We start from the raw sequence: 26,395 nt of genomic DNA, 5'->3' as shown, positions 1-26,395 counted from the left end.
TAACTTGTAAAGAGTGTATCTTTTTATAAGTGTTATCTGTGATGCTAAATGAATTCCAAAACCCTTGAATTCAATCTAGTGTCATCCTTTGTTCTTTAATATGAAATATATTTTAAATTCATTATCAGAAAGCAAAATTCAAGGACAGACCTTTGACGACAATGAAATGTTTACTTTTCTGTAACAATGAAGTCTTTCTTGTGATGGTTGGATCCCAGATCTTAAGAAAAGGGGGAAATCAAAATTTGCTCTTTATTTAGAATGTGTTATGACTTCCCTGCCATCTCTGTGTCTTATTGATCCAGATAGTTTTCTGTAGGAAAATACAAAGACGTATATTTTTGAGGATTAAATCATCATTTTGAGATGATTATTTCTAGAGTTATTTCTGCACATTCAGCCTTTTGAATAAAAACACAACCTTGGTATGTATATATATAGGTTTCTTTTCCTAATGGGATTAGCCAATACCCTTATTCAATTTTACCTTGTTTATAAAAAAAAAAAAAAAAGCCAAAAATACTGGTGTATGCTGTGTACGCTTCAGAAACCAAACTGTTCAAGTTAACAAAACTGTTAAATCTTACTAATGATTCTATCACCAGTAAAATATATTAGCACCAATAATTTTATTAAAGTAGGTCATTCATCTAGAATAAAAAGGGAGAAGAATGTGAATTAAATGCCAAGTGTGCTAACTCGCTTGCACTTGTTAACAACGAATGTGATGCCCTGTAGGCCTCCCCGAGTATCGTTAGGAATAGATTACCTGTCAGGAATATGTATGGCATATTCAAATAAGCACTGCGCATATTTTTAAAACTGATATGATATGAATCCATGTAGACCAATTTTAATAGTTCAAAATGAGTCATAATTCTTGTTAACAATACAGTTATTTTTAAAATTTGCAGCAATAGTGGTCCTTTTTTATTTTCCTTATTGAAATTAAATGATATGCCTTAGGTGAGTCATTCATCACTGTTAAAGAACTTGCCTTGCATTGGAGTTCTTGAATTTTTATCCATATATATACACATATATTATGCATTTCCTTCCAGTTTAAGAAATGCTTTTCTATATATGAGTTCCTGAGTGTGTTTTTGACTGTTGTTTTAGGACTAATTTTTTTTTTATTATGATCATAGCTTGAAATAAATGTTTCCATTGATTCAACCCCACATAGCCAGTTATTTAAAGTCAGGTGTGTGAGAACTATCTAAAGGGAATATTTTGCATCTTAACTGTTACTATTCAAAATTTTTTGTTTTATTCTCTTTCCTTTTAATGCCCTGTCTGAAACTCACCTAAGTTGTCAGAGATTTAAGTTTGGGTCGTAAAATATTTTTCTCTGTGTGTGAAATGTATATATGTACTCCTTTAAATAGAAGTAATGTAAAAACAGAATTTATTTAGTGTTTAAAGAGGAATGTCCTGAACCACACGATATGACAAGTGATGTGATAGCTTTATGAGCCAAGGAGAGCATAATTTATATTAATTGAAAATAATAAAATATAGGGGCATATACAAGCATTGAAACAAAAACTGCTCTGGATAAGTTTTATTTATATTAATTATTTAAAGAGGGGATATTCAGAAGCATATATTCTGCTACACAAACAGCTATCACCTTCCAATTGTGTTAAACATTGGTGTATCATCTGATTTCTAGGAAAATAAGTAATGTGGTAATATGTAATTCTTCTGGGTAGCTTTGAAAATTTATTTCCTTGCCTATTCTTTTCCATGAACATTTTGTTAACATAAAATAATTAAAAATAATCATTTTCGTATTTGTTAGGAAGAGAGCAACATTTCTAGTGAGCATTTCTCTATATGTTAAGGAATAAAATTTCATAAAGCACGTTACAGAACTAAAGTTTCGTATGACTGCCCATGCAAGTCTCATTACTGTATTTTGAGTATAAGACCAGGCCCCCATGGCATTCCCTGGGAGAAAACACCTAACATTTTGTGTCTGCATTCAATGTTGGCAGGAGCATGGTTTATCTTGAAAATGTGAATAGAATCACTTCCACGTTTTCACTTTCTTAAACAAATTTTATCTTCAGGGCTTAGATGCGATCACTGCAATTTTGGATTTAAATTCCTCCGAAGTTTTAACAATGATGGATGTGAGCCCTGCCAGTGCAATGTCCACGGCTCAGTGAGCAAATTCTGCGATCCTCTTTCCGGGCAGTGCGAGTGCAAGAAAGAAGCCAAAGGACCTCAGTGTGACACCTGCAGAGAACACTTTTACGGACTGGACATTGCCAGTTGTAAGGCCTGTGACTGTGACGAGGCTGGATCCCTTTCTGGGACCGTCTGTGATGCCAGGACAGGGCAGTGCGTCTGCAAGCCCAGGGTAGGAGGGAGACAGTGCAACCAGTGTTTGGAGGGATACTTCTACCTCAGGCAAAATAATTCTTTCCTCTGTCTGCCTTGCAACTGTGATAAGACTGGGACAGTAAATGGCTCTCTGCTGTGTGACAAATCAACAGGACAATGTCCTTGCAAATTAGGAGTAACAGGTCTTCACTGTAATCAGTGTGCGCCTCACAGGTACAATCTGACCAGTGGCAATTTTCAAGGCTGCCAGATGTGTGAGTGTGACTCCTTGGGGACATTACCTGGGACTGCTTGTGACCCAATCAGTGGCCAGTGCCTGTGTTTGCCTAATCGGCAGGGAAGAAGGTGTAATCATTGTCAACCAGGTAAGAGAGAAGTGTGTTACGTGTTCAGTGCACAGTGACTTTCCTTTCATTATCCCATATTGGATGATTCCTCTTTGTTTTGGGGTTGGGACTTTTTTTTTTTTTTAAGATTTTATTTATTTATTGGACACAGAGAGAGATCACAAGTAGGCAGAGAGGCAGATAGAGAGAGTGGGGGAAGCATGCTCCCTGCTGAGCAGAGAGCCTGATGTTGGGCTCAATCCCAGGACTCAGAGATCATGACCTGAGCCGAAGGCAGACTTAACCCACTGAGCCACCCAGGTGCCCTGGGGTTGGGACTTCTAAAAAAATTTACTTCCAACAACGTTTTTGTATTTATATTATCAACAAATTCAGATAGAATGATTTCACATGTTCAAGATTTATTTGGCGTATCTGTCTCTGTTGATGTATTTGGGATGAGTCTTTACAGGAATCCCAGCTGATCAGACATTTTATAATTGAGACTAATTTATACTTAATTTCTCTATTTGAAGTAAATTCCCTTCAAATAACCACAAGAAGTCTAAACTAATAAAAGCAGGAATAAATTTTGCTTCCCAGAGAAAGGAAAACTTAGGTTAATTATCTATGCCATGCCAGATATTCAGATGATGAACTTATTTTCTGAATAAAGCTGACCAGTGTTTTTACTAAATGGGCTATATGTTCTAGCATTGTCTAGTGGCATCTAGAATTATTTTTTAAAGGTTTTTATTTATTTATTTGTCGGAGAGAGAGTGCACAAACATGGGGAGAGGCAGGCAGAGGGAGAAGCAGGCTCCCCACTGACCAGATAGCCCAATGCAGGACTCAATCCCAGGACCCTGGGATCGTGACCTGAGCTAAAGGCAGACGCTGAACTTACTGAGCCACCTGGATGTCCCTAGAATTTTTAAATGTCACCAAATTTGCAAAACAGACGACCGTTTAGTCTCACTGTACCCATCTTTTTATGTGTTTGCCAACTGGAGGAAAGATGGACCCTATTCATGGTTTTCTCCTTGCCTTTATATGATCTAACAAAATAGTATACTTTCTTTATAATAAAACCATCATAACATCATGATGAATATACGTGTTCATTAGTTGTTTAATAGCTGTGCTAATGGTAGTTCTGCCTAGGCAACCAGCTCTGAGTTATCTAGACCTGTGTAAAGAAGAAGGATTGTGGTGCCAAGCAGAAGGGAGATTTGCTTGTCAGAAATGGGTACAGTGGAAGTCCTGTTTGCCATGACTAGGAAACCAGTTTAGGATTGAGCCATATGTTTCCTTTCACATCGGTCACTGGGACAAGTAAATCCAAAGGGATGGATGGGATGGAGTTGCTGAATAGTTAATTCTTTTTGAGATGTATGTGCCAGAAAGTAATTTGAACTGGCTTCAGTGTAAATGGGGTCTGTATTATCACTGGATGTCCCACAGAACCTGATATGGAGCAATGCAGTGAGAACTCAAGAACCAGAAATCTCCCATTGACACATATCCATTAATTCAACCATTCAATCATTTCCATATTCCCTCTCTTTTTCTCTCTCTTCCTTTCCCTCTCCCTCTCTCTTTAGGACATACTCCATTTCTGTCTCTCTCTCTGCATGGTTTATGGCAAATTGTCCTCCCTTTTAAGAAAAATATAGAATGGAGATCATCCCTATGATCCCTATTAATGAAAATAGTTATCATATTTAAAGCATTCTTGTATTTTATTTATTTGGGTAGTTGCTTATATCCCTGGTTAGAGTTTCAATATCTTGAGAGCAGGGATTATCTTATTCAATGTGTATAGTCACAATACTAATGTAATTCTGGTACATTGCATGCACTCAGTAGGTGGTTTAATTGAACACACTGAGAAATAATAAGGAATTTTAAGGTGAGTATCTGTGTAAGGGTTCTCCAGAGAAACAGAACCAATAGGAGATGTGTATATACATCAGCTGTATTGAGAATTTCTTTCACGTATCTCCTTTGACGGATCCCATTTCCTGAATCCTATGTGTTCTTCTTTTTTCTTATTTTATATGTGTATTCAGTAGAGAACACACTCCAGTAACTTGTGAGAAAGATTATAGGGAAAAAAGTAATTTTTTAAAGAATTTTGAATGTCTGCAAATAACTGTATTCCACACTAATAACTATTGAGATTTTACCATTATATTGAATCATTTTCACTCAAAAAATTATTTCACCATTACCTTCTTGCAGTGTCAATTAGATTCCTTTTTTCCTTTTCTCTTTCTTTTCTTTCTTACATTCTAGAAGCTTCTACTATTTCTATATCCCTCATTTCTGACAATTTCATGATGATGTGCTTTCATTAAATAATTTTTCTGAGCACTCAGTGGGCCCTTTTGTCTGTAGATGAGCATTCTAGTACTCTGGGAAAATCTGTAAAACCTTTCACAATAACATCTAGACTAGTGTTTGACCAAACAACTGACTCCAGATCTACCCAAGCTGACACATGAAATCACCTATCACAGGCAACTTATATATAATTCCCGTACTCACTGTATCACTTTGTCCTTAGATTTCCTGAACCCATATACTCTCTAGTTTAACTTCTAAAGAGAACACTCATTGTCCTCTCTCAGAATGCAAGAGGGAAAATCTTCTGTTTGGGGAGATAATGAATTTTTCTCACACCTGACTTCAGAAACCTCTGGAATCTTCAATTCCAAACCTTTCTTTCTAGACTGACACTACCTGAATCAATCAGCTTACTGTTGGCTTCTCCATGGCAAGTGTTTAGCTTTTACTGGTGGACATCTGCCACTGACATTCATCTCCTCTACTCTCTTTTATTTCATTTTTGGGGATTTCAGAAGGGAAAAATTGTTCAACTCTGCTCAGCTAAAATGCTGTGCTAGTAGTTTCTGGGTTATAATCTTTTCAGCCAAATCCTTGCTGTTCTCCTGATTACCTTCTGTTTCTACAACCCTTGTCTCTTTTATCAAAATCAGTCTTGTTGCTTTCAGTTTCCAATAGATCCAGAATTGGTCCATATTTCAACACCCCATTCACCCTTTTCATCTTCCTTCTGGACTAGCTGACAAGCCTCCTAAAACTTCCTTTCTCCTCTTTATTCTTCTCCAGTCACGTTTCTTAATGCACAGCAAAAGTGATGCTGTTCAAACCTTAGTCAGACTGTATCACCCCATCCTCCACAGTCTTCCCATCATTGTAGATAAAACACGTAGTCCACATGAACTGTAACACCCCCCATCTTTCTCGGACCTCATTTCCAGGAGTCTTTAGATCATTTGTTCTACAAGTCTAACTGCTATTCTTGACATTGTTCAGTGCTCTGTCCTGGGCACATGGGCAGTGTCTCCCTGGTGGATACTCCCATCAGTGTTTCCCAAAGTTATACATAATTACATTTAAAAATTACCCCAGGGTATTATGCTGAGCGAAATAAGTCAACAGAGGAAGACAATTATCATATGATCTCCCTGATATGAGGAAGTTCAGAGGCAACATGGGGAGTTTGAGGGGTAGGAAAGGAATAAATGAAACAAGATGGCATCGGGAGGGAGACAAACCATAAGAGACTCTTAATCTTACAAAACAAACTGAGGGTTGCCAGGAGGAGGCAGGTGGGGAGAGGGTGGTCGGATTATGGACACTGGGGCAGGTATGTGCTATGGTGAGTGCTGTGAAGTGTAAACCTGGCGATTCACAGACCTGTACCCCTGGGGAAAAAAAAATATGTTTATAAAAAATAAAATTAAAAAAAATTAAAAAAAAAAGAGAGAGAAAAAAAAATTAAAAAATTAAAAAAAAATTACTCCAGGGGTGGGGCATCTGGGTGGTGCAGTCAATTAAGTATCTGACTCTTGATTCTGGCTCAGGTCATGATCTCAAGGTTACCAGATCAAACCCCACCACGGCCCTGTGCTGGGCGTGGAGCCTGCTTCAGATTGTCTCTCTCCCTCTCCCTCTGCCCCTCCCCTCACTTGCCCTCTCTGTCTCTCAAAACAAAAACAAAAAAAAACCCTCAAAAACCCCCAAAACCTACTGGCGTTCTCTTCTATTTAGGCACAGGCAGAGTGCAACTCTCTGAGTGCTCCTTTGATGACATATAGAGAGGATGTGGTTTTTACCCTGCCAGGGTGGAAAGAAAATAGCAATCTAAGGACCTAATGGATTTTTTTTGACAAAACAAGGTATTCTGTACACATAAGTGTAGCATATGGAATGTGTTTTGTGGACTTTCTCTGGGGGGAGGGGCGTCCTGCATTCTAGCTTCTGAAACTACTTTGAATTTTGTTTTCTGGTTTTATTGTCTCTTACCATGAAATTTACACTGAAAAAAAGAACCCTAACCCCAAAGAATCTTCATCATACACAGATGTTTCCCAGTAGCCAGCTCTGTAGTTTGCACGTTAAAATGCACTGCTGGAACCTGAAGCTTCCTTTCTCCTTCTTTAAACACACCTGAGAGACCTAGATCATGTGGCACAGCAGAGCCTGTGTGAGTAGTGGGGCGTGGAGGGGGAAGCCTGGGGTGGGGTAGGAGGGATGGACGGGAAAGCCTCGGGATTTCTGTCGCCTTTTTCGTCTGTGGTTGCAAATACTCCTGGCCCCTAGTATACTATTGCCCATAGATTCTCGTCCCACTTTCCTAAAAAACATTATTAAGGAAGGTGCATATAATGAAGCCTCATGTATTATTAACCTAACCTTACTATGAATGTACAAGGAATAGGCTTAATTCAACTAAAATTTATAGGCAATTTGTTAAAGCAGCAGTGCACATTAGAAGCTACATTAGAGCCACATTGGTTTTAATATGCCATTCAATAACTTGAACAGAGGTTAAAAATGCTGCTTAACCTCCATTAAGTATTTTAAAAATGCTTTAATTTAAAATTATTTGGAGTGTGTGTACATATATGAATGTACACATGCCCACACTAATAAATACAGCACTAAATATGTTTTCCCAGTTCGTTTTTTTCGGTGCTGGATGACCTCGTAACGTTCAGCAGCAAGCACTTAATCAGAGGCGAGGCCGGGAAATGCAGGGAAGGATGTCAAGGCATCCTGAGCCAGTGACCCACCCTTGTCCTTGAGAACCGGAGGCAGAGAGAGTTTATTGAGGACTCTGTGGCTCTGGAATAAAATAAAGGCTAATTTATAATGAAAACAGCTTCGTATGACATGTTTTGTGCTAATAGGACAATTCCTCATGCTTTCCTCTGATATTTACTTTTGGTTTTGTTTTATAATTCATACAGACTATTAGAAAGTAAAACAAAGTATCTTGTTTCATTAAGAAGCATATCATATTTGTTAAGTAATGAGCTCATAAACCAGAATTGCATGCAAGACCCTGCCAATGGAATTGGAATTAGATGGCTGATATTCCATTAAAAATCAGTGCATCAAAGCTGAGATCCGGTTAGGCCACCTATCCTAGTGTTTGATGAAACAGCTCTGCAGATGAACGTGCAGAGAGACCTGGGCCTTAGAATAAGAACCTCTTCTCTGATAAACCACCAGGAAAGAATTTTGTCATAAGCAATATGGACCATAATCCCAGACACATCCGTGAGGGTGGAGGGAAGAGTACACTGGCAAGTTATTATTTAAATTGTAATTTAAGGAAAATCCCACTTTCCTAGAATATTGCCTCATAAAAATGGCAGCCTATAAAAATAGGTGATATTTACTGAGTGTCTGATGTTTGTCAGGCCCTGGAAAGGGGTTTTATCTGAAAAAGTCCCATCGAATATGTACAATATTTATAGGCTGGGAGGACCACTACTTTCCTACTTTATAGTAAGGGGAATGGATTCTAATTCAGCAGAACCATTTACAAATCTAGGTCCAACTGACCTCAGAGTCTGGACTCTGAAAGAGTAAAACATTTTTTCTGAATAATGTAATATTTATTAATCATTCACTCAAAAAATATTAGAGGGCAATGTAAAAGAGATACTTGTATTATAATTGTTTGGAGCCTCCCCCCACGCTGAAGCTCATTCCCACCCGTGATTCTAGATGACTGCTTTAGGTCCCAGTGTATCTCTGTTGTCTAGAATCTGAGTAATAGTTATAAAATGTAAATAAATAGAATTCCGAGAGACTACTGTGATCTTATAATGAAGAATTGAACTGAGTTGTCTAGAAATGAGATGATCTCCATGGACTAAGTTGGAGAAATTTCTGGGATGGTGGCAATGGCATGGGAGAGAAACTTTAGAGCACATAGTTGATAAGCACTGAGACTGAGAAAAATGGGAACAAAGAATATAAAAGTGTTTCTGTGGATTGTGAATACACATTATATGCGTTATAACTCCCAAGACATAATCATAGCTGTCATTATTTATGTTCATTGTTGTTACTGAATTTGATTTTTAAAGAAATGCATTTGGAGGTCCCTTCATGGATATTCCCCAAAATAGGAAAATTAGGGGGTTTCCTTTAGATTTTATTTATTTATTTGACATAGAGAGAGAGACAGCAAGAGAGGGAACACAATCAAGGGGAGTGAGAGAGGGAGAAGCAGGCTTTCTGCTGAATAGGGAGCCCAGTCCCAGGACCCTGGGATCAGGAACTAAGCCAAAGGCAGATGCTTAATGACTGAGCCCTCCAGGTATCCCCAAAGATTACATTTTAAGTATATTGTTCCTGGTTCATATACATTCTCCCTGCTTTCCTTCCTGATAGGCTAAGCCATTCTGACCAATCATTCTATGACTCACAGATTTATCTTTACTAGTTCCTTTAAAGTTTGGTACTTTAAAGTTTGTTTGGTACATTTGTGTGACTTCATCAAATGTGCTAAAGAGATCGTCTCATATTTTAAAGGGTAACAGATATCCAACAGGACAGGCAACCAGCCACCTACCCATCTAGCCATCTACTCATTTCATTCACATATCCATTTTTTCAGTAAACATCTATTGAATACATTACTATGTACCAGGGTCTATGCTGGTATAAGATATACAATCATAAATATATTAAGGCATTTGCTTTAGTAGGAGAAATGGACCTGTATGTAAATATAACACAGTGTGACAAGTGCAATATTAGAAATGTCCGATTAGAGAAGTAGTAAAGTGAAGGAATTCATTCACTCTCAAAGGGTGGGGGATATGGAAGAGTTACTTGAGAACATGATTTCTGACACGAGATTTTATTTTATTTTATTTTTTTATTATTTTTTTTTCTGACATGAGTTTTTAAAGCAAACGGGAGTTGGTAAAATAATCAAGGAGAGTATAGCAGTCCAGGAAGAAGAGATAGGAGCAGAGACTTTAAAATATATCTAAACTAGGGGGGCGCCTGGGTAGCTCAGTCCGTTAAGCAACTGCCTTCAGCTCAAGTCATGATCTCAGGGTCCTGGGATCAAGTTCCACATTGGGATCCCTGGTCAGCGGGGAGCCTGCTTCTTCCTCTGCCTCTGCTCCTCTCTCTGCTCATGCTCTATCTCCCTCTCACAAATAAATACAATCTTAAAAAAAATATATATCTAAACTAGGGGCGCCTGGGTGGCTCAGTCGTTAAGCATCTGCCTTTGGCTCAGGTCATAATGCTGGGGTCCTGGGATCGAGCCCTGTATCAGGCTCCCTGCTCGGCAGGAAGCCTGCTTCTCCCTCTCTCACTCCCCCTGCTTGTGTTCCCTTTCTCACTGTCTCTCTCTCTCTCTCTCTCTATCAAATAAATAAATAAATTCTTTAAAAAATTTAAATAACAAAACATATCTAAACTAATTGAAAAGAGTTTTTAAAAACTTTTAAATATGAAAAATTATACCTTGTGTTGAATAATATTAATATTTATACAATTATTGACCTTTGGTCAACTCTATGAATAATAATTTCAGCATTATTTTTACATAAAATTACCAAAATGGAAGAAAATTATTATTGTTTTAATTTGAAAATTTAGGATCACTTACTATAGTTCATTCTGAAAATATTGATTTTTAAAATAATTACTTAAAGCATATTGTTTCTTGGTATTGGTGAGCAACAAATTTATCCCTAGACTCTTCTCTTAGTATTATGTCCATTCTCTGGCTTAAGGTGAGAATCATTTCTTCTAAATGGCTTATAATTAGTGCTTGGCCTCAGCTCTGCCCTCCTTTTCTGAATAGGGCCTAGGGGTTAAACTTGTTTTCTTTCTCCCATTTCCAGACCTTGGCAAAGCCTGGTTGTTCATGGTCCTCAGGAGGAACATTGCTAGGAAATGGGCTCTTCTTTTATGCCCAGGACAGTGCTGTGCTGTGCAAATAGCCACTACAGGAGATAATACTGGCTGCCTTGCTAATAACTTTGAACTCTAAGGATTCTGCAAGTCTTCTGGATAAAGCAACAGTATTTTATAATATCAGTGACTTTTTGCTTTAACAGCAAGACACGTTGTTTTTCCCATTAGACTTGTCTTGTTTGGGACCAGGGGCTTGCTGAAATAAAACTGGGGAAAATAACAAACTTTAGTGGGCTGATTGGTGCTGAATATGTGCGAACCCTCAGCACTACGTAATGTAAGGGAATAGCATCGTCTTAATGACCGTGCTTCACAATGTGGTACGAAATCATTCATGGGTAGAAACCTCCAGAAGATCAGTTAAAATGTTATGGACCGAGGATGTGGAACATGAAGTGGAGCTAATGGAAGGAGATCAGAAATGTATTGAGTGGAAGAAAATTGAGGTCAGTTATCTTTTAAGTCACACTCTGGAGTTGAGGTTTAAGTAGGAGGGAAGGGAAAATGTTGTTTTCTATAGTTGGAAGTCATAAAAGGAGAGGTAATGGTCTAGAATTAGGCACATTCAGGTAAGGCAAGAAGTAATCACTGAGCAGGAAGGTACCTGAGTCATCCTAATTAGGACTGCTTAAAAATAGGACAACTAAAATACTGGTGGGATTAACCTTTATAATCATGCTCCAGAGAGGAGGAGGGGAATTAACCCCAAGAAAATTCCAATGCAGGCTTTTCCTTGAAGACCATCCTCCACGTTGCAGTCTCCCTGGTTTTTGTGTTTTTGTTTTTCATTTTTGTTCTTCTCTGTGTATATCTCTGATTTTTTTTTATGGAATTTTTTTTTTTTTCTAAAACTTGGACAACCCAATTGTCTGTGCTAAAATATGCCTGCTTGCCTTTACGGATTTATCTAATAAGTCATTTCTTGTAAAAATCATCTGTAATTGTTCTAGAATTCTCTGTGGCTTGAAGCTATTGCAATAAGTCCAAATTAATTCTACTTCTAAGTATCTGTGTTAATGGGTAATTTATCCAAATTGGAGAGCTGTTAGTACATTCATGATGCCATCATCAGGAATTTAAGGACCTAGGTAGCTTCACAGGAAGAAAAATACATCGAATTGTAGCCATAGTGTTCTTGAATTCAAAATAAAAGTCTTTGAAGTGTGTGACTTTGATTGTATGATAAATCAGGTGTGAGAATATATATTAATTTGCACAACTATACTTCTGGAAACACATATAAGGCAAATTGCTATAGTGGATGCAAAGAAGCAAATGACATAATCTAGTTGCCAATTACTCTAAAACATGACAAGATCAGTCTGTTCTTTCCAACAGATTGGAATGGCACTGATTTTGAGTTTCTTCCCTTTCTTTGAGCACAATCTTTTTCTATTTGACTATTTCTGGAACTTTCTAAGGAGAAAATATGCTGGGCTAGGGAGAAGACATACAAGTTGTGGATGGCTATGAAAGAATGGCTTGTTTTCAACCAGAGCCTCAAATGAGATTTATAATATATTCCAATTACTTTTGTTTCTCCCTATAGCATAGTAATACACAGTAGATTCACTTTGTGTTCATGTTCTTTCTCTCTTTCAGTTTCAGTGATATATACCTAAATTAGTGGTCATGACAATTGTGCAGATCATTTTCATTTGTTAGAACTTTATTCTTTCTGCATTTCAGTAAAATTCTTTGTAACACTGTGCATGTGCTTGTGTGTGTATGTACGTGGAGGTGCATGTGTATGCACAAACACACATGCCCCACAATGCCAAGAACCATTTCTCCTTCATATAACTGTTCCATTATTCTACTGTCTAGTGCCTTTCTAATTTCATAGCTGTTGGTTATATGAAATTTTAAGTAACGTGAAGATACTTTGGATCATCTTTCTAGCTCTTCTGCTATAAGAAGCAAATACGGGTTTTATAATTAGCCTAAATTCTGTGGGTTTTTAACTATAATACTTATGGAAATCAATGCCTACTTATAATTTGGTACATTTGAGTAACTTCATCAAATGTTTAAGGAGTTCCTGCTTTGTGACAAACACCGTACTGGGTGCTGGTGGCAGTCGTGAATTTATCAGACAAGGTTCTTGTCTTCATGGAGGTTATAATCTGTTGAAAGTGAGATTAAGTATAATTTTCATGAGCACACTGAAAGAAATAAACAAGATGTTATGAAACTGGAACAGGCATGTTTAAACTGGCCTAGAGTAGGTTACTCGAGGAAGTCAGAAGACCTGATGTGCCTAGGAGTGAGCTAAGCAGAAAGGATAGGTCAAAATAATTTCAGCGGACAGACATGCCAGTGACAAGGCATGTAGGTATCAAGAAAGGAAGAAGTATGACTGGAGGAGATGGAGTTGGGAATAAACAGTGAAATGACGCTGAAGATACAGGTGGGACCTGCCAGTGGGATTGGAGCTTGGGTTAAGGATTTGGATTTTTGTTCCCCGAAGGGAATAGGAAGTCATCAAACAATTTTCAATTGAGGAATGTGCTGCTCAAACTACACTCTGAAAAAATGTTGTTCCAGCTACACTGTGAAGAAATGATTGGAGGGAACAAGAGGGATACCATGAGAGGAGATGGCCTCTGTGTGAATCTGTTATTTGTTGACTCTATTATTTTAGGAAAGTTTGTTAACCTTCTTAACCTTCAGCGTTGTCATATATAGAGTGAACATAATAATAATACCTGAATTATTAGCATTGTTGTGAGGAGTGAGATAATGAATACCATTGCCTCTGGTCCACAATGTTAACTATAATAAATTTGGTAGTGACTGTGACTAGGGAGATGGCAGTGGGGATGGAGAGGAGAAAGTTTAAAATTCTTAGAAGTTAGTATCCATAGGGCCTGGTGCTTAACTAGATGTATGGGGTAGAGGGAGGTGAAGGATTTGAGGGTTGCCAGTTTTAGCAAACTAAAGAATTCTCAGTTAAATAAAAATTTTAGAAAATCATAAATTTTTTGTATAAACCTATATCACAGACTTTTATGAAAAAACTCATTGTTTATCAGAAACTTTAATTTAGCTGGCCATCTTTTATTTTGTCTGGCTACCTTCCCAAAGATGTCACAAGGTTCTATGTTGAGCAGTTGAATTAATGTTGGTCCTATTTCCTGAATGGAGATATTAAAGGAGGACTAGTCTTTAATGGAAAGTTCATGAAGTAGATTTACTTTTTTTTTTTTTTTAAGATTTTATGTGTTTATTTGACAAAGAGACACAGTGAGAGAGGGAGCACAAGCAGTGGAAGTGCGAGAGGGAGAAGGCTTCCCACTGAGCAGGGAGCCTGATGCAGGGCTGGGTCTCAGGACCCTGGGACCATGACCTGAGCCTAGGGCAGATGCTTAACGACTGAACCACCCAGGCACCTCTTCTGAAGTATATTTTAAATGCACTGACTTTGAGTTGCCTGGGAGACATTCAGATACAATGTAAATTATTTACTCAGCCCTTTTTTGATTGTAACTGACACACTAGTTAAGAACAGCTGTAGCCACATTTGAATTGGGCATTGGGAAGGGCCATGATAGCATTCTAGTTTTTGGTGTAATCAAAACACTACCTTTTAAAGAAAAGACTGGATGGCAAATAAATAAATATATATATAAACTTTTCATTTCTTTATTTCCAGGTTTTTATCTTTCTCCAGGCAATGCCCCTGGTTGCCTGCCATGTTCATGCCATATAACAGGTGCTGTTCATCACATCTGTAATAGCCTAACTGGTCAGTGCCTTTGCCAAGACACTTCCATTGCTGGACAAAGTTGTGACCATTGTAGAGACCTTTACTTTGGATTTGATCCTCAGACTGGAAGGTAAATATTTTTAATACTATTTAAATATATGTATTGAATTGTATTTGTAGTTACTTTATCTCCTAACAATGATTTTTTTCTCATTTTTTTTTGTAAAAAGCAGTATTTTCTGTCCTCCCTGGCTTGTTGATATATTTTTGACTCTTTGATGCCTACGTTGCTTTAGCATAATAGTAATCTTTGAATATTTCCTAGAGTTCCAATGTATAGGTTGCTGTATGTTAATAGACGTCTCTTGTATTAAGGTCTGGGAATATTTAATTAGATAAAATCCTTTTCCCTCAAAGAACTTGCAATTTGGATGGAGAAAGACAGGTAGAGAAATAGCCATAGAAGTAAACATGTGCACACACACACACACACACACACACATACTATAAGGATTGGGATACACAGTATTTGTATATAGAAACTTGATGTGGCCCCTGAATTTATTGCTTATTTATTTATTAACTTATTGCATCCATTTGTGTTGTCCATGCCTTTCTAATTTACATTTAAAGATGAGTAGGGGAAAAAAAGAGAAAAAAAATAAAGATCAGGAGATTAAAATGTATTTTTGTATCAAGTGATAGGATTTTTTCCTAATGTGTAAAGTACGTTTTGAAAATAAATTACCCACTTTACAAAATTACACGGTCTTTAATGTTATACTTCTTGTTCCCTGCGTATCTATGGGCATTTATTGTCATGCATGTGTGCTCACTGCTGTATTTTTGAACATGTGCTGGATTGCCTATTCCATGTGTGTTTTTTGGGTTCAGTCAGATTATAAATTTGTCTAGGGTTGGGACTATATCCATGAATTCTTTGGCATTCCTATCCCCAAGCAGTAGTATTATGTTCTGTACACACCAATCAAAGCTGTTTCTCAATATGCGTGTGTGTATTTATAAATATAATTGCTAATTAGTCAAGGGTTTGAGATTATCTGGGCTATTTTCAACTCATTGTTCCCTGCTGCCTGTCTTTTGGCTGTTACACTCTTCATTAGCACCTCGATTAGGGTTTGGACAGGGTGACAGTGATAAATTATTGAAAAAGAATTCAAAACTAGTGCATTTGGCTTTCTACTAAAATCCAATGTGATTTAAAATCTTTCACATGATATTTAAAATATTTATTAAGACAATTCTTGCTGTTATTACATACCTTTTTTAGTTTTCTTAATCCATGCTCTTCCACTTCTGTTACCATTGGAAGGAATATCATCTTGATGGTCTGAAAACATTATTACTCCTTTCTACAGATTCTAAATCATTCTGAATGAGTACAGAAAACACATGGTAGAGTAAATGTTAAATAAAAAGTATAGCCAGGATTTTATAGTAAAATTAGGGCCAATTATTGTACATATTATCTCCTCTATGTACTTTTTATTGGAAGACCATCTAACAAATTCCCTAGTTAGAATTCTTTTTTTTTCAATTTTTATTTATTTTTTTAAAATTCTCTTCAGTGTTGCAGTATTCATTGTTTATGCATCACACCCAGTGCTCCATGCAATATGTGTCCTCTTTAATACCCACCACCAGGCTCACTCAACCTCCCACCCCTCGCCCCTCCAAAACCTTGTTTCTCAGAGTCCACAGTCTCTCATTGTTTGTCTCCCCCTTCAATTTCCCTCAACTCCCTTCTCCTCTTTATCTCCCCATGTCCTCCATGTTATTCCTTATGTTCCACAAATAAGCAAAGCCATATGATAATTGACTCTCTCTGCTTAACTTATTTCACTCAGCATAATCTCTTCCAGTCCCGTCCATGTTGATACAAAAGTTGGGGATTCATCCTTTCTGATGGAGGCATAATACTCCATAGTATATATGGACCATATCTTCTTTATCCATTCATCTGTTGAAGGGCATCTTGGTTCTTTCCACAGATTGGTGACTGTGGCCATTGCTGCTGTGAACATTGGGGTGCAGTTGGCTCTTCTTTTCACTACAGCAGTATCTTTGGGGTAAATACCCAGTAGTGCAATTGTAGGGTCATAGGGAAGCTCTATTTTTAATTTCTTAAGGAATCTCCCCACTGTTTTCCAAAGTGTCTGCACCAACTTGCATTCCCACCGACAGTATAAGAGGGTTCCCCTTTCTCCACATCCTCTCCAACACACGTTGTTTCCTGTCTTTTAATTTTGGCCATTCTAACTGGTATAAGGTGATATCTCAATGTGGTTTTGATTTGACTCTCCCTGATGGCTCATGATGATGAACATTTTTTCATGTGTCTGTTAGCCATTTGTAGTTGGGATTCTTATGTTGGTTTGTTTCACTCTTGTCTACCTCTATCTCTAGGTTTCTTATATTTTCCATAGTCTTTCTGACAACGTTTAACTACCAGAGAAAACTATCCCCCCAATCTACTCTCCTCCTTGGAGATATTCATGCCCATCTATGGCATTTTGTGCCAGTCTCTTACCCATTTCCTTTCTACTGGTACCCCCTGTAGTTTTTCCTATTGTTACCACTAAAATCCCTTATTTATGGCCAGATTTATGATGATCTTAGCTTTTTCACTTAGCTTTATTTAAGTGACTCTGATTTCTTCAAAGAAATCATCTTTTCATCTGTTCTTCAAAGTTCTTAAATTCAGGTTGACTTTTACCCTTTCTGCTTCCCTCTAGTTTAGGTTTATCTACTTATCCTAGTCCCCACCCAAGTCAAATTCAGGATCAAGAATTATTCAAGAATGGTGTTCTATCACCTATCACTCTGTAGAAGGAGTCACTAACACTGGGATTGGACTCCTTGGATTAACTGAGAAAAAAAAATGATAATACCTGGGTTTAAATGTTAACCTAAATTGATGAGGAATGGGGAGAGCCAAAACAAAAAACAAAAAACAAAACCAACAACAACATATAAACTACATTATTAGAAGGTGCTGAGGTGGAAATCAAGAAGGCAAAGCTCAGTAAAATAAAAGGGTTGAGTGTAGGCTGGAGTTTTGGAGACTTCCAAGTTTCCATTCACTGAGAACTTTATCAGAGGGATGGTCTTTTCCCCCCTCACCTCTCATTCATTTAATTACCGTTCCAGCAACCACTTTTCATGAACATAACCAGGTTTTTGTTTTGTTTGTTTTTGATCACTTGGAACTTCTTTACTTCTCACATCTTCCTAATCCCAGAAATGCTACTCTGTGAATACATTACATCTTTCCAGTACTCTTGTCTCTAAATTCCCTCATAACTGGCTCCCAACTTCTCTCAAACCTCTCATCCATTACTCCCTACCTAATGTTCTTGATCATCCCCATTCCTCTTTCTCATCTTTACGCCTACTCTGAACCAAAACCACCTCAATCTTGACTCTCTTGAGTAATCTGAGTGCTATTAAGAGCTCTCCTTTCTGCAGTACTGTGGGTCAGCTCCAGGGGTGATGAACTTGCTCCTGCCCTGAGCCTGGGAGGACTTCAAAACCAAGTGTCTGTGCTGACTGGGAATACTGCCGTGTATTTGCTTCTCATCCTTGTGCTTTCTCTCCCTCTTTAAACTATTACCAGTCTCTTCAGTCCTTGTCCTTGCAGCCAATCTTGCCCTCTGCCTCAGAGGCTAAACAGACAGAACCAGACATAACTATCTCCAGATTATCTTCTCTCCAGCTCCAACTTGTCTACATTGTCAAACATTCTCAATTTTAAATCTAGTCTTGGAAGAAAACAACATAAAATTTTTAATGACATATTGCCTGTCCTTGATGTGTCCCCTCATGTTTTTCTTCCCGTGCTCTGTTCTCTATCTCCCCTTTACATCTCCTTCTTCCTCCCTCTGAACTTTACTCCACCAAATCCTCCCCTTATTTTAACTTAAATCTCTCCCTTCTGGCTATATCATAACTACCTACAAATAGACTCTTCATCCCCATCCCAAAGCCTCTTCTTTTGACTCTGCCCTTTCCTGTGAGCCCTGGAAGTTGATCTCTACTCTCTCACTCTTCTGCCACTGACTAACATTTACAAAGAGTAGTCTTTTTCTTCTGCATTTTCCCTACTTCTCATTAATTCCTCAGTCACCATATTTAGTGCAAGTGTTAGCAGAATTTGCAAAGTGTGGACAGCAAAGAACTAGGTAGATGACTCTTAAAACACTCATCCAAATCAAAGAAAGTAAGATAGCCAGATAAAGTAGATAAAAATGGGTTAATGAAAAGATAAGCTTAGAGAGAAAGGTTTCACTGGAGGGAGAAAGTAGGGGTCACTGGTGCCTCTCAGTGAGAGGTTCTTACTAGATGACTTGCAGGGTGATATGTGTCTCCCAAAGTTGAGGAGATCAGTGGACTGATACATTTCTTAGACCTGAAAAAATCTGAATGAAGAGAGACAATTTGTCAGGGCAGTTCTCTGATTATTTTATACTCCCAAAGTTTCTCAGGTAAGGAAAGGAGTGTAGTATTTGTTATGACTAGATAAGGTCTACAAGGAAGAGGGAAAACATGGGGTTGGTTATCTTAACACTTGTGCAAAAGTTTAGCTAAAGAGCCCCAAGAAGAGAAAAAGATGGGATTCAGGTGGGTTAAAAAATTGGTTAGCAACCAGTTGGAATAGACATATATCTAAGTTCTCTAAAATTATAGGTAAGAGTTACCTAATAGAGGGAGAGAGATCAATAAAGAAATCACAAGAGTACAACCTCCAGGGAAGAGTCAGGTTTGTACACTGTGGGAGAAAGCACCCTGCTTTGGGTTTTGCTAGTCGTGGGGGCTCCTACCCCTCCTCTGGCCTATGCATGAGAGAGGAGGAAAGTAAGAAAAGGAGCAGTAGTAAAACTCTACCTTCTCTGATTATAGACTTCCTGTTTTCATTACGTCCTAGCTAGAAAAAAAGGGGAGAAGTTTGTTCTTTAAATATCTATTCTTTGAAGATTGGAGTATTGACTAATATACTGGACTAGACATTTTATTGCCTGAATTTAGCCCATTTTTTCCCTTCAGCTTTTTTGAGACGTAATTGACAAAGATATATATATATTCAAAAGATCAGGGAAAGATGAGAATAAAATTGATTTATGATTGCTTCTTATGACTTCTGGTTTTTCAATGTAGCAATTATTTTATTGTCTTCCCTATTTCTTAAAATTAGCTCTTTCTTTGGCCTCCAAGATTTTATCTCATTGTCTTCTCTTTTCCTGGTTATTCCTCGTTAATCTGCCCATTCAATCTACATATCCGTGTTTATGATTTCAGCCACTTTTTAAACAAATCCCCAGTATATCGTCATCTATTCTGATCTCTGCCATGAGCTCTAGACCTATAGTTACTTATCTCTTTGGGGTTTAAGTTTGCATGTCTCTCTTTCTTAACATAGCCAACACAGAACCAATTCTCCATTATGTTACTTTCCTCATTTCCTCCCAAAATGAAAATAAAAGTCTCGAGACATCTCATGCCATCATAATATTGGTGAAACGATATAAATCTTTAAATGTAAGTCATACCACCCATATGTGAATGGGGCTCAGGATCCTCTCAGATTAGACAAGATTGGTTCTGATATTGAGCATAGCTTGCTACTAGAAAGAGCTATTGGAAGTAAGAGCTACCATATATAATGTAGCTTCTCTGAAATGAATAGAAAGAATAAAGCTTCCCATGACCATTTGAGGCTGAAGGAAATCAGCAGGATTTGTCCTCTGCTAAATCAATCATATGGAATGCCTGTGCTTTGAGTTGACCCTTATATTCCACTGATGAGTTCGACTGTCTCTTTTCACTTTAACGTTGATAATCATTAGAGAAGAAATCTTCCAGCACAGAAGGTCATAGAGAAAGATATTTCAAAATGTGGCAATGAGAATTGCTAGAGTTTATACTTTTGCTCATCATTGAGAAGAGATAAAAATGGATTTTATTCTTTTTATGTTTTCTATTCCTTTCCTGAATGATATTGAAATCTCTTTGTTGACTTCTGGTTGTTATTGTGTATATATACTAACACTGACTATTTTGAAAATGTGCACAAAGATGACTAAAATTTATGGGATTCCATTTAGTAGAAGGAATTTTTTTTCTTGAAGGAAAAGTTCACTTATAGTTTAATATAAAGACATATTGCATGGGAAAATAACTATTGATGCCCTGATGACTACTTTTTTTAAAGAAAGAAAGAAAGTCAACTAAAATCAATCAAATCTATTTTGAATTATGACAAGTACTGACAAATATATATTTTTTTCACTAATATCCAAAATTCTACAACAGATTGTCAATATTTTATTGTTAAGCAAGGAGAAGATGCAAGTATCATTGTTTCTCCTTCTTGATTTAGAAAATAAATTGACTTTCTCATCTGCTTTCTCTAGTCAGGGGACCTTATTTAATCCTCCATGAAGTTCACACATCAGCCCAGCTCTTCTCTGTTTTTTTGTTTTGTTTTGTTTTGTTTTATTGTATTGTATAACTTATGTTTCCTATATTTTCCCCTTGGTTTTCTTTCTAGACTTTTCATATACTTCCAAGGGCAAAAGAAATAAAATAGGTCCTCACCCTAAACTGCAGCAAGAACAGCAAAAATCCACCAAATACAACAGTAACAGGCTGGAAAATCATTTGCCTGTTTTCAACCAAGTGGTTCATTCTTCAAAAGTCACCTATCACAAAAAGGGGACATGGGTTTTAGAAAGTTGATCCAAGTGCAAAAATCACTGTTTACCTCTGACATAGAAAGCAAACATGATTTAATCAGTATTGAAAACAATGAAGCAAAAAAAGTCTGCCCACTGAAAAATCAATAAAGAAAAAAAAAGTATATCGTATTTGTCTAAACGAAAACCAATGAGACAGAAATGGGCCACATGCAATTCATCTCAATTGGTACTTGAGACCCGTATTAGACACACTCTACACCCTGGTACTGCCCTCAAACCTGACCTGTAAGTACAATTCTTCCTTTCTATGGTCAAGCCTAATCCAGCCCATTACCTGGTACAACACTATTTCTCTTAACATACCACTCACACACCAGAGTCCCCCAAAGTTTCTCCTCTAATGACTTCTTCTCTCTCTATTCATTAGTTGTGTTTTGTCTTTTTGAGCCTCAAGGAGCTAGGACCTGGAAGTGCCTCTACTGGTCTCTTAGCAGCTGACACACACCAAACTGTAATTTTCCTCAGAGAGTAGGAAATTGGGATCTAGGCTGACCGGAAAATCTAAAGGTTCACAGTCCTAAAACATACAGTGAAGTAAAATTCTTCTATGACCACATTATTTTTTGTTTTACTGCAAACATTCTCCATTTGAATACTGAATTATAGATCTGGTCTGTTAATCTTTTCACATGTGTATTTCCAATTGATCTCTATTGGTCTTTCTTTGAGAACCAGATCAATGGCTTCAAATGAAAGCAGATAATTTACTTGGCAACTTATGTCTGTTAGTGGTGTGGGAATACTGGGGAACGTGCCTCACAGATTCATGCTCCAGGATGACTCTTCGTTAGACAGCTGGTGCTTTTCCAGGGTGATAGGAGTAAAAGGGCTATATACTTCTCATCATCTAGTGGTCTAGCCATACCACAAAGTAGAGGCAGAGGTCCCAGAAAGAGAGCCAAACCCTTGAGCCTTACACTCAAGACTGTCACATTTGTTACCTTTGCCTTATTCTATTGGCCAAAGCCAGTCATACATCAGCCCATATTCAGGAATGGGGAAACAGATTCTACTTTTGGATGATGGAATTGTGCAGTTGGTTTAAAGGACCTACATAAAGAGAGGGGTAAAGAATTGTGATCATTTCTACAATCTCCCTTGACCACTAAACAATATATTCTTCTTTCATACAGATTCTGTGTGATTCTCTAAGAAATGTCCATTTTTATAAATTAGTAGCATTTGTTCAATGTGGTGTAATAACAATAACTCAGTGTTGGGCTTTAGGATGTCTAGGTTCCAGTTTTTTGCTTCTCCTCTCGACCAGGCATATTAGGTTCCTATTACTGCTGTAATAAATTACTGAAAATTTAGTAGCTTAAAATGATGTGAATCTATTCTCTCACAGTTCTGGAGGTCAAAAGTCCTAAAGAAGTTTATCAGGCTAAACTCAAGGGTGAGTAGGCCTATGTTTCTTTTGGGTAGTCTAGGAAAAAAATTCATTTCCTTGCTTTTCCCAGTTTGAAAGGCCACCTACATTCCTTAGCTCACAGCTCCTTCCTTCATGTTCAAGACCAGCAGAATAAAGTTTCCTCTCTTTTCTGACCTCTGCTTATGTCCTTCCAATTTTTCACTCTTGACTCTCACCTTCCTACTTCTTCCTATCCTCATGTGATTACATTGGACACTTTTGGATAATCCGGGATAATTTCTTCATCTAAGGATTCTTAACTTAATCCCATCTGCAAGCTCCTTTTGCCAAGTAAGGTGTCACATATTCACAAGTTCTAGCTATTAGTACTTGGAGATTGTTGAGGGGTCATAATTTAACCTACTATACCAGAGTTCAGCAAACTATGGCCTGCAGGCTACATCCGACCTGCCATCTGTTTGTGGAAATAAAGTTTTATTAGAACACAGCAGTATTCATTCCTTATGTATTGTTTATGACTGCTTGCATACTGCTATAGCAGAGATCTAAAGGCCCAAAAAACTTAAAATATTTACTCTTTGTTCCTTTATAGATAAAGATTGCTGACCCTTAACCAGATTCACTCTCACCTTGGGCAAGTTGCTTATTTCCACTAAGCATCATAAACCATAGCTTTTTAGACTTGGAAAGAACCTTAAAGTAATTTTGGTTAAACTCTGCCCTATCCATTTTTCTGCACAAATCACTAGTCACTCAGTTTCTGCTTGAAACCATGGAAATAAAAAGAACCTCTGTCTCATGAAGCAACTTGTGTTTGTTTCAGACAGCTCTGAGAAAGATCATTTCATTCCTGTGGCTTTTTTGCCTACTTTTATTTCTGCCTTCTGGGACCACAGAGAATAAGTGTAATCTCTCTTCTATCTGAAAACACTAAGAATTTGAATCTGTTATCATACCTCAAAGTTACTACGTCACTGTAATGTGGTGGTTCAGGAGAGTGATATGAGGGTTTCTTCTAGACATAAACACATGCGATAATTGTTAATATTGTGAAACTTCTGAGATTTAATTTCTTTTAAATATTTGGTTTTGGTGACCAATATGTGGGACTAGGTGGAGTGTCAATAAAGGGGAGAGTGGTAGGGGTCTCAGGTGCAGAATCTTGCTAAGCAGCCTCTTTTCTAAATGACAGGAATCCCATCCCCCTGGACTCACATGTCATTGTTGCCTGGATGCAAGAGATTGCCCAGATTTAGTCCTGATGAGTCCCTTTATTTGGGCCTGGGAAAGCTTCACTTCAAAGAGTGGACTGTGTTACTACTCCTTTACCTACTCCCTTCTAGATGAGATGGTACTATTCTCACTTCCTCTCTAATAAACCATGTGTATGGCTTTCAGTTCACCTAAAGAGGATCTTCAAACCCCAAATTCCTTTCCTATAATTCTGATTCCAATTCCAGAAAATCCAATGCTATTCATAGGCTGTGATGAAAGGAAACCTAGGAACCTCAGTGAGATGTACTTCTACTGCAGAGAGGAGACACAATCTTAACCAGGAGGAAACCAAACTCCTCTCTAGGGCAGTCACGGGATCCTAAACAAGAGGACTGAACTGAGAACTCTTCTGGCCTTAGCATGTCAAGCTAAGCCTAGCAAAGGTCAATCTTGAAGAAAGCTGTCCCTTCCCTGGGGGACAGGTTAGCTAGGGGAGCAGCTAAGCTGATCAAAAAGGGCTCAAAAGAGCTATATTGTCCTGAGAACTACATGTTACATTTGATTTATCTGTGATGTCCTATTCTGAATCTAACGCTTTCCTAGTGCTTTATTTGTTCATTCATTCATCCAACAATATTTATTGGAACTTTACTGTGTGCTAGGCTTTGTGCTAGGGACTGAGGAAAGAAAACTCTTGGTCCAATTTCTCCAATTCCCTTTAAAGCTTCTTTCTGTTTTGCTCATTAATAATCATTAATAATCCTTATCTAAATTCCCTCAGCAATTTGAGATTTCTTCCTCATCCATTTTTTTATGTTGAGTGGTGTCCCCATCACCTACCTATCAGCAAATTAGAAAACAGGAAATAACTCCATGCCCTTCTTTGCTTCTCTTTCCAATTTGTCTACCTCATCCTACTGATGTTACTTACTCAACATAAGTAAAACTATCCTTCTCCTTTCCGTTGTTGCTTACAATTTTCACATCACCATGTCACATAATCTCAGAATATCTTGCCTCTGCTTCCCTTTCCTGTTTAACTTTGTCTGTTACTCCTATGTATTGTGAATTTATATCCAACTTTTTGAATTGCTTATAATCTCATACCCTCTCCTGATGTTTCTTATTTCTCTCTCTCTCTTTTTTCCCTCTCTGACTCGCCTAGCATATTCCTGCTTAACTTTTAATATTCAGCCAAACATCTCCAAAATTCCTTTTTTAAAAAATATTTAATTATTTATTTGGTGGGGGCAGAGGGAGAGAGAGAATCCTTAAGCAGACTACCCATGAGCACAGAGCCCCATACAGGACTTGATCCCAAGACCCTGAGATCATGACATGGGCCAAAATCAAGAATCAATGCTTAACTGACTGAGCTACAGGTGCCCCCCAAGATTCCTCCTTAATATTCTTTCTGCTGTCCCATTCCATGTTACCAAGTAGTTTTCCTTTTCTGTGCCCACAAAGAATCTTCACGCATCTTTATAAATGCTGTATTTTATATTTCTCACTTGACTATGAGCTCTTTGAAGACAGGGACAACTCTATCTTATTCCCTTTTATGTCCTCAGTGTCTCTTCTAGTCCTGGAAGATAATTGGACCTCAATGAATATTATTTATGTCAATCGATATGTTTAAATAAATTTGATGGTACTCATGAATTGAGGTCCCTAGTAGAAGAGAGGTGTTGAAAGAGAAATGTCAGTAAAGTGATCTATATCCCAGAATACATTCCTAGACCTCCTGAAGTAGCTCTCCCTCAGAAGATGAAGCTTCTGACAATGAAATGCATCATTGAAACATACTCCTTCATTAATAGTGATGTTTTGCAATAATAATAAGCAGAATAGCTTTTTCTCTTACTATTTGCACAACTGGACTACATTGCATGGAAAGGAAAATGTATGAGGTTTGTGATTTAAGAGACAGAAGCCAATTAGCTTCTTTCCACTGTACTCAGTAAACACTGAGTTACAGAAAGGCCCAAACAGAACTATAATAGCAGAATGCTGGCAGAGACTAGTGATGCTTTACTCCTGTTTTGTTTACCGTAATGAACTGGTCAATAAACATCACAAATTGTTTATCTATATAAATCTTGACAGATTACTCTTTATGAAATCCATTTAGCAAGTGAGGTTTTCCCATAAGGATGAAAAATGAAGATTTTAAACAGATTGCGGGAGAAGCTCTGACTGTACCAGGAGAGTCAGTGTAATAAAGGTTTCTTTATATTAATATTACAAAAACCATTTATCCTGACAAAATCAATATCACAATTCATCTTAGTTTGGTGTTTCTCTTTCTAAGCTTAAAATGTCTTCTCCTTTATTATGTATAATTTTGTTTTAATAAATGTGAAATATATTTCATTTA

At 37.5% G+C, this 26,395-nt stretch overlaps 1 protein-coding gene across 1 annotated transcript in view; it reads left to right on the top strand.

Annotated features, from left to right (window-relative positions):
* Nucleotides 1–26,395, top strand: part of USH2A (usherin) — a 678,599-nt gene that overhangs the window by 120,800 nt on the left and 531,404 nt on the right. The window contains exons 12-13 of the mRNA XM_032872913.1: nt 2,076–2,717; nt 14,602–14,785. Of these exons, the coding sequence (XP_032728804.1) occupies nt 2,076–2,717; nt 14,602–14,785 (826 nt within the window). The remainder of the gene's footprint in view (nt 1–2,075; nt 2,718–14,601; nt 14,786–26,395) is intronic.

Source organism: Lontra canadensis, unplaced genomic scaffold, assembly GCF_010015895.1.
Source record: "Lontra canadensis isolate GAN:19392208 unplaced genomic scaffold, GSC_riverotter_1.0 scaffold46, whole genome shotgun sequence".
Classification (NCBI taxonomy): Eukaryota; Metazoa; Chordata; class Mammalia; order Carnivora; family Mustelidae; genus Lontra; species Lontra canadensis.
The sequence above is the reverse complement of the archived record's forward strand: the minus strand, read 5'-3'. Positions and strand labels throughout refer to the sequence as shown.